The 10,000-nt window shown below is 41.1% G+C and overlaps 1 protein-coding gene across 1 annotated transcript in view; it reads right to left on the reverse strand.

Annotated features, from left to right (window-relative positions):
• LOC143038750 (neurobeachin-like) overlaps positions 1 to 10,000 on the reverse strand; it is a 131,255-nt gene that overhangs the window by 264 nt on the left and 120,991 nt on the right. Inside the window, exon 2 of the mRNA XM_076208279.1 lies at positions 1 to 1,101. This exon is cut by the window's left edge and continues 264 nt beyond it. Coding sequence (XP_076064394.1) covers positions 991 to 1,101 — 111 coding nt within the window. The 3' untranslated portion in view covers positions 1 to 990. The remainder of the gene's footprint in view (positions 1,102 to 10,000) is intronic.

Genomic DNA, 10,000 nt, shown 5'->3' on the forward strand with positions numbered 1-10,000 from the left:
TTTACTAACCACGTCTGCATAAAATTCTCGTACTCTTTCTGCCATTCGGCATCTGCATTTCTAATTATACCTCCCAGAAGTATCATCTGCTGCCGCCTTAAAGTTAATTTGCGCTCGACCTCTTTAATACTTTTACCATTCCAAATAGTTTACTCTACAGTCTATATGATTATTGTTTCCCTCTCTCTCTCATCTCTGCCTTTTATTAATGAGATTATTCAGTTCGACTCTATGTTTTGTCCTTTTTATTTATAATATGAAGTCTTTGCTTTCTCTCTATATATATATTTTTTTTCTATTCCCGACTTCTCTGGTGATTCCTTGATGATATTCAATAAACAAAAATTCATACCTTCGATGGTGCCCTCATTATTTCTTTGAATTTCAAATCTATTTTCATGTCCTAATTCAAATTCCTTTTACCTTAGAAAAGCTTATTTTCTTATTCAAGGCTAGTTTATTTCTCTCAGCTCTGAAAATTAATCTAGCTCAGTGGTCCTCAACCAATTATTCAATGATCCCTTGCACAGTGGCTCATGAATAGGGCTGCAGATCGAAAACTAGTGATAGTTAGCGGATGCACTAGGGTCCTCTTTACTAGTGGTGGGTTTTCTAGAAAGCTAAAGAACAACAATACATAGAAACGGGGCACATGAGGTTGAGAGCCCCTGAGATTCTAGCAATTCAGTTCTTCAGGTGAGCAATACGATTTTTAAGGGGGTGATATGACTTTAAAGGAGGGCAATTGAGGGCAATTGAGGAAGTCTGGGTAATTTTTTTTATTAAATTTGTTTTGTTTTTTATTTTTCATTGATGCCTTGTTCTTTTGAAGTGGCTTTAAACCAAGGTTTTATGTTTTTGTACCTGAAGGGGAGTTTATTTTTTCAAAATGATAAGAATTATGTATCACCACATGGGTGGGGGGACATCATGATTTTAAAGGTGATTAGGCGGGGCATAACGGACTGAAAGTGGATGAGAACCACTGTTCTAGTTGATCCACCTTACCATGCAGCTCCCGATCCATCTTCGGGTCAAATGTTCTACACCACGAGACGCAGAAGAGTCGAAGGTCCTCTTCCGTGATTTGATGTTACTTACCTGTGGAGAGAAAGAGAAAATGTAGTAAATCAAGATACAAGGTGACACGGGCAAGGTCATCATACTAAGACAGCAGGGCAGGATTTAGAGTAATGGGTTTAAATTGGACAAATTTAGGTTTAAGGGGGAAATAGGCAAGAGCTGGTTTACCAATTGAGTGGTTAATGAAGTTAACGAATGAAATAGACTTAGTAACAATTTAGTGAGCACTGAAACAATTGGTTGTTTTAAGAAAAGATCAGATAAGTTTATGGATTGGGAAGGCAGGTGATAAGGGACGTCGAACTGCCTAGTATAGGTCTTATGGTCTCTTGTAGTCTCCTTCAATGTTCTTATGTAGAAAAAACGAGGAGGAGGACGAGAAAAGGGAAAAAATGTAAAAAGTAGAAAAAGAGGAATGGGTAGAAATGAAGGAAGAGGAAAACGAAAGGAAGAAAATGGATATCATACCTTTTGGGCAGAGAATAGTACAGGGCGTTATATATATAAAAAAGGGGGGGAACTAAACTTACAGTATTATTGATAAGTATTTTAGACAAATGATTTGGATGATGGAGAACATAAACACAGGGGAAGGCACGGAACCCTAAACACTCTAACGTTTCGTTCGCGTAGAACTTCCTCTGAAGAAGTTCTACGCGAACGAAACGTTAGAGTGTTTAGGGTTCCGTGCCTTCCCCTGTGTTTATGTTCTCCATCATCCATTACAGTTTTATCCACAAGTTGGAAACAGCCATTTGCACAGTTGAGAAAACAAGTTCTTTGGCGTTTTGTATTTTGCAGGAGCTGCAATTGACTAAAGGGAGAAAGACTTCGTTTGAATGAAACCCAACGGGGGCCGCGCGGTTGTTCAATGTAGATAGTTTTGGGCTCATGAGCAAGGGGTAGTGAGTTCGACTCCCGGGAACCACTGCGGGCTTTGTCGTGTTGATTCCCAATAGCCATGGCCAGGCAGGGAGGCGACCTAACATCGCCGGAAAAAAAAAAAAATAATAATAATAATAATAATAATAAATAAATAAATCGAAGAATTTGTTAGGCCAAATGTATCTTCATTAACCAATACTACTGATTTTGTTCAGGCTAGCGCCAGGCAGTTTTATTCAGCCAAGGGATCATCCCCTTCGGCATGACGGCGCCCTCATAAGTGACGCTATGCAAATCTAATCCAAGTAATACTTGGTAGTTTAATTCTAGAAAAAGCCATACGATTTTATTCTGGTTCACTGAGCTTTGAGGCCTTTACAGAAGCGACTGGGTCACCTAAACAGTCCTGCAGTGGCTTGGTCCGCAAAGGTGAAGGGAATAGGTAAGAACTGGTTTGAAAATGAATATCCATGTGAACAAGTCGCTTAAACGTGGCAAAGAAAACGTGGACTGGGAGTGAAGTGTTTACTGCCGACGTTTCGTCTACGTTGAGGAAGTCAGTGGACGAAACGTCAGGAATAAACGCAGCTTCACTCTCACTCCACGATTCCTTCCAAGTGTTTAAGCAAGAACTGGCTTATCAACAATGTAGAGAGCACTGAGACAACTGTCTTAAGAAATTTTCGATCATTTTATGGATAGGGATGATAGGTGGTAGGGGAAATGGAACTGCCTAGTGTAGGCTTTATGGTCTCTTGCAGTCTCCCCTATTCTCATGATTCTTATGTTTTGGCTTCAGCTCAGTCTTCTTTGTAAAAAATTCTCTTCTTGAAGTACTTAAAAAAATGTCCTTATATCTTTCCTTATATAAATCTTATAAAAATCCTTGGAAGGAGAAGAATTTTTTTAGGAATACCACCGTAAGAATCTTGCGGTGGTATTCTTAAAAAAATCTTTCCTTATATAAAATCTTATATAAATCCTTGGAAGGATATTTTTTTTTAGGAACACCAATCGTAAGAATCTTGCGGTGGTATTCTTAAAAAAAATTCTTTCCTTATATAAATCTTATATAAATCCTTGGAAGGGAAAGAATTTTTTTAAGAATACCACCGTAAGCCTTTCCGTACCGGACGGATTTTTCTTCTTCTTCCGACTGTTCTTTTTATCTTCTTGACACACCCTCCATAAGCCTAAACGCAAGCTGAGACGCAGTAGACACGTGCGACGCAGCACAGACCAAAAACAGAGTTTCTGTTGCTGAACGGAAACACAGAGCAAAGACAGACTTTCTGTTGCTGAATGGAAATGCAGTTTGAACTTCACTCTCACTTGAAATGTATCGGGCGTCTTCCTCTTATTCCGGCCAGGAAAAATGTCACATGAGAACATAACAATGGAAGAGACTGCAAGGGACCATAAGGCCTACACTAGGCAGTTCCATGTCCATTACCACCGGCCATCCCTATCCATAAACCCACTATGAAAGGGTTTATTCGAGGTAGGCTTGATAACCCATTCGTAAACCAAAGCGCACGTGCGACGCAGCACAGACCAAGACAGACTTTCTGTTGCTGAATGGAAATGCAGTTTGAACTTCTCTCTCACCATTTCAAGTGGGAGAGAAGTTCAATCTGTGCTTCAATTCGGCAACAGGAAGTCAGCCTTTGCTCTGTGCTGCGTCGCACGTGTCGCCTGTGTCGCCTGCGTCTCAGTTTACGTTTAGGTTTACGAATAGGTCATCAAGCCTACCTCAAATAAACCCTTCCATACTGGGATTATGGATAGGGATGACAGGTGTTAATGGGCATGGAACTGCCTAGTGTAGGCGTTATGGTCTCTTGCAGTCTCTTCCATTCTTATGTGACATTTTTCTTGGCTGTTTCGTTCATCTCTGCTGTCTCCACTCGTTGGAGGAGTAAAAAGTGGTAAAGTACGAGAAAGACATCAATAACCAGCGTTTCTATCCTTCGGGACACTACGACACCAAAGAGGTGAACTCACAGATGCGGTGAAGGTCAGATTTGAGAAGTGAAAAGTGATCACCATCGTTTTCTGAACGGAGACTAGTTTCCAGTCATGAGTGACTTGGTTCCTAGGGATGCCACTAGTCCCTACAATGCTGACTCTATAAAACTTACAGTCAATGACCCTTGGACATCATTTCAGGACTATTCATCACCAAAAATATTGTCAACAAGCTTCCTCCCCCTCCCCCTGACCCGACCTCGTGTCAACCTCAGGTCAACTAGGGTTGGGGCAGTGATGTTCTTTATTTTCTCATGTTCCCTTTCTTTTGTAAGAGGTTGCTACTTAAGATAGCCTCCTCCCTGCCACTTTGTACTACTGAAGAGGATTGCAGGTAGCAATCGAAATATATAGTTCCGCTTACGCAACTTTTTCTTTCGTCCGACTGTGGTGTTAGTTGTGATTTACAAATGTGTTACTACATTTCTCACCTATGTATATATATATATATATATATACAGAGAGAGAGAGAGAGAGAGGAAAAGAGAGGAGAGAGAAATGAGAGAGAAACTTGAGAGAGGGAGAGAGATGGGAAAGAAACATGAGAGAGAGGGACAGAGAAACATGAGAGGGCAAGAGAGGGAGAGAGAAAGAGAGGGAGAAAGATGAAAGAGAAAGGCACACTACCAGTCAGACACCCACGTTAAGAACGACAACTACACAAAAGCAGACCGCCTTCGGTTGATAATAATCATTCATCACCGAAGAAGAGATAGAAGAAATAGAAAGATGGATAGAAAGAGTGTGAGAGTTTCAGCTGTGTTGTATCCTATTACCCGAGCGGGTTAGAGCGTCGCTGCTTGAGACGGTGGTCGAATTGATGACGGTTCGAACCCTGCCGCGAGCGAGTTGGATCAAGGGTGGGGGTAATTAAATTCCACGCTACAAATGCCCCTGTGAGGGGCACCGTCCTGGCCTCCTGATAGGTGGAAGTTCGCGACGTTAAACGGAATAACTTTGTTAAAGCTGTCACTATGTGATTGCATACAACCGAAAGAAATTTCCTTGGGAGCGACAGGTTCAAAGAGGGATATCCTCAAGGGTGCCAAAAGTATAATGTTACGGAAATCTCGTATGTAGTGCAACAGTTCGCAGAGGGTGCCCATGGGAGCAGTACAGTACAGTAATGCCGGTGTCACACTATGCGGCGGAGTCGGATGCAGCAAGATGATGGGCAAGTTCAATTAACTTAATAAAATCACCTGACGACAGACAGAACTCATAACGACCACCATCTCCCCTTCCCTGGTTGAAAAAACTATCCTAACCTTTGGAGTCTAATGGCTCATAAGGGAGAGTTTGCTATAGTGTGACATCGGCCTAATATGGTCTTCGCCAAATCCTTGTTTCAGGCTGCAGTCATAAACTGATTGTACACTGCTCTGCATATTCACTATGATTTGCCATTCCATCAATATTACAAATGGGGAATGAAAGCAAAATAAATCAGGGTGAAATGGTTCAACTAGAGTTTTTTTTAAGGGTCAAAGAGCTTTCTGATTAGGTATCGCAGTGAAGAACATTCTGAAAGTGTCAAACATGTTTTATTTACTGTACCCATCATCTAAATATGGTTGCATTAAATATACCAATGCAATCGAAACATGCTAGAACGTGGAAACTTGTAAGAACATAAGAATGAAGAAGACTGCAAGAGACCATAAGGCTTACACTAGGCAGTCCCTTACCACCTGTCATCCCTATCCATAGATTCATCCCATCTTCTCTTCAAACAACCAATTGTTTCAGCCCTCACTACATGGTTGCTAAGTCTATATATAATTCATTCTTCTTGCCACACTACAATCCAAAAGCTCCTTTTCCATTACAAAAGTTGAGGTTAGGTCATCCTTACCCGCTCTGAATCCTGTCTTGAGGTTTTGCCACACTACAATCATTACAAAAGTTGAGATTAGGTCATCCTTACCCGCTCTGAATCCTCTCTTGAGGTCTTGCAACCCTCTACGTCCTGTCAGCTACACAAGAAGAGGGAAGCAAGACCTCAAAGCGGGATTCGACAGCAGCCTGCAGAAGAAACCAGCTACTGGCCCACCACTCCCAATTGGTGCCCCTGGGTTATGCCACGAGTGAGGAAACAACTGAGATTAAATGTATGTTCAGTCACTAAGAGTAACTTCATTAATCCAACTAACAACCAAAAGTCCTTTGGCGATGGTGCGTGATGGTGGTGGCAGGAGATGATCTCTGGAAGCCCTAATTCATAACCCATCAATCAGGCGGTGAAGCCCAGTGGTCATTCTGTGGTAGGATTAGGAAGCAACGCAGCTGAGCAGCCCTATTTAGGATCCGTTCTGCTCACCGGACATAAGCTAGAAAAGGTGCCCTAAACATGGACTCCCTAAATCCAACCTGGTTGGGGAGCCACCCCCAGCCAGGCCATTCATAATATGGCATAACCAAATAAGAAGAAAGCATCAGCAATCCTGAAACCAAAATCCTTCTGTTGCATTACCGTCCCACCCCGCTGCAATTCCCTATCCCCGAAGAGGAGAGAACCACCCAAACTCGACAACAATCTACAATGGTAACATCAGGGCAATTGCCCATCTTCTCCACAGAGGGTAATGATCGCTGCCATTGGCGTTATCAGTCAACCTAAGCACCACAATCAATACCTGCAACCCTGATCCCATTACGAGATACTGCAATCCCGAGCCTACCCAGCCTTGATAGCCAACTTAACCCAAACCGAGATGAAATGGATCCTGACACGAACTACCCGAAATTCTTCATCCTGATATGTACGATAACAAAGAAACACCCCATGATTGTACATGATGAATTTCAGGACAAATGCGGAATCCCAAAGGATATAATGTCTCAAGGAGTAATCGTAACAATCAAACTAGAATAAATGACTCAGTTTGACAAGTCAAATCCTAACCCTGACTGACATCCCAATTCAAATAACACCCTCCCATTGATAGAACAGACCCGCTTTCTGGGCCTGATCCTTGACAACAGACTCAAATGGACTATCCACTTAAAACAACTAGAAGCACACTGCCTACAGGTTTTCGATCTCATGAAATTACTATCACACACAAGTTAAGGAGCAAACAGATAATTACTCTGTAACTTATACCAGGCCTTCATGCAGAGCAAAAATCAATTGCAAATGCCAGACTTACTCCGCTACACCCATGGGCCTTCGAATACTAAATCCTATGCACTCACTTGCCCTACGCCTCAGGGCAGGTACCTTTCGCAGTTCACCACCAAAAATGTTGTCTGCAGAAACTGGACATCCCCGCCGCGACATCCATCACACTCTGACATCACTATCTCTACCGCATCATGAACGTCCCTATCAATCCAATCTCCCACACTATGAAATGCTCAACTCATCAAGAGTTCTATAAATAGCCACATAATGACCATCTATATGGTAAAATAATGATAAATCTGCTATCTGCACTGAAAACTGCCAACAAAGTTTTTGAACTTAGTCATTTCAATACAAAATAAAATGCTGACTGTAGTCATCAACAAGACTCTCTCTCCCACCTGCCAATTCATTCAATAGGTGTCAACAAGTCCATCGATGGCTATCACTAATCATGAAGTAGGTTACGTAGCAGTGTCCCCAGCTGAAACAAGATCTAAATCAGGGGTAGGCAACCCTTGGCACGCGTGCCAAGTTAGGCATACTAACGATTTTTTTTTCTTTCACGCAAGGCCCAGAGCTCACCTTAAAACAAAATAACTCATAAAATCTCCAACTTCTTTTGTATGACCATTGGTTACCGCATGCTGCGTTGGGCGGCGAACTGGTGCCCCACGAGGTTAAGAGAGGTGGGGGGGGGGCATACTCCGTTGACACATGAGAAAAAATTCTATCAAAGATTTGGTTGATTCTGGCACTCACGCTTAGAAAGGTTGCCCACCTTTGATCTAGAGCATTTCCCCCATTGCCTCCATCTCCACCACTTGAGTTTTTGTCATCAACGTCTTTATATATCAGTGTTTCCCAACCTTTTTTTCAGGCGACCCCAATATGATCCTCATATGAGCGCGACCCCGCTAATCTATTTGTATGTGTGTTAATATATATGACTAGTTGTAGACTGTAAAAAGTAGGGGACAAATATAATAAATATATGTGTAAGAAAGGTAATGTAAGGTTACATCACTGAATTCTATTATAGCAATATGCAACAAAAAATTTTAGCAAACAAGATGTCTTGGCGACCCCAGGAAAAACGCTTGACGACCCCAATTCGGATTGGGAAACAGTGTTATATATCATCAACAACTCCCCTACCAATATATATCCTATATAATCCCATCAGATTCACGAAGTGCCCTAAAAGCAATTTTCACCCTCAAGTCCCACTATTCATTGGTCCTCAAAATCCATTCATGGATTATCCAAATCATCCACCTCAAATCTGTATCCTGCTCGATGTCATCTCATGTAGGCATCCCCGTCAATGAAAGAGTTGACAAGGTGGCCTGACAGTCGGCATCAGCTCCCTTTCGATGACTCCACTCCCAGTTACAAACTATTACCTAGTCCACCAACCGAAGGATTACAAAGGATTACAAAGGCGGAGCATGCCGACAGGAGACCTTTTGGTCCATATCTAGGTCGGATGCGAAAAAATCATAATAATAAATGAATAAAAAATATGATAATGTAAATAACAAATAAAATACATAAATAAATGCATAGGTATAGTTAGATAATAAACAGGCAAATAGAAAATAATAATAAATTGACATATAACTAATAATAAATGAGAATCAAACAGACAAATGATAACAAAACAAAAACAAATAATATAAAACAAATGATAATCATTACAGCATCTTCCTTAGGTGTTTATCTAAATGATTCTTAAAGCTTCGAACTGAACTACATTGCACTGCCTCTGCAGGAAGTTTATTCCATTCATTAACTGCACGGTTGGCGAAGTTGTTTCTACCCACTTCCAAATTGAATCTATTTCCGGACAGTTTGAGACCACTGTTTCTTGTTAAACACGTGGCAAAGACGCTGGAAACAACAAACAACCTACCTACAATCATGACCAACATACATCCACAGCTGTCCTCACACCAACATTAATGACGTTTTGAAAGAGCACAAAACATCCAAGAACAAGACATTCACACTTAGCCACCTCATGAATGGAAACGACCTTCCGACCTTCTAATGTAAAACTTCCCCTCAATATACTACACATACATACACCCCTGGCTAACTAGACCAACATATGAAATATAAGGTAACTCATGACAGCGGCACGAGATTGTCCACGACGACAAAAACGCCGGTAAACTTAAGTATATAACAACAACATTACAAAAATCTGAACTCTACCTCTTAAAAATTCACTTGCTGAAGATAACCTATCAGATACTTCCAAAGCAGAGCAACGGAGAAATAAAGTAGGTTTCCCAAAAAGGGAATGAGTGTTCAGTCTACATAAACAGTACCAAAGAAAAACCCAAATAAAAAATAAATAAATGAAAAAAAAAAACGTCAACCGTTGAATAACCTAAACGACAACACAATCCAAAGCCCCGATCACGCTATCACGATCCTCGTCAAACGTGAATTTGAAAAACTGCAGGAAGACTTCGCCTACCGTTTTCTAGACTTCCCGAAGGAAAATTGAACAATGTGTCTAACATTGGTATAGGTTTAACTTCTCCTAATTGGTCGTTCAGCCTTTCGATATATAGCGTTAAAGGTGATTTCACATTTGGAGATTCGAAAAATAAAAAATTGTAAACGAAGTCGTTTCTACTCAAACGAACTCAGTTGAGTCGCGAAGGACGTCGAGAACTCAAACCGTTGATAAGAGAGTCGTGAATGCATTAAAGTGCATCTAAAAACAATGTCCGATCGCGGGGGTGTTATTTTTGTACTTTGACGCTTATTGCATTTTAATCATTATATCCAGAGTATATAGCTACATACGCAGGGGTAATATGATACTTAATTACATCATTATATCTGTATTAACGTAACTCG

The sequence above is a fragment of the Oratosquilla oratoria genome, chromosome 25 (assembly GCF_046742065.1).
Source record: "Oratosquilla oratoria isolate Oo_2021 chromosome 25, ASM4674206v1, whole genome shotgun sequence".
Classification (NCBI taxonomy): Eukaryota; Metazoa; Arthropoda; class Malacostraca; order Stomatopoda; family Squillidae; genus Oratosquilla; species Oratosquilla oratoria.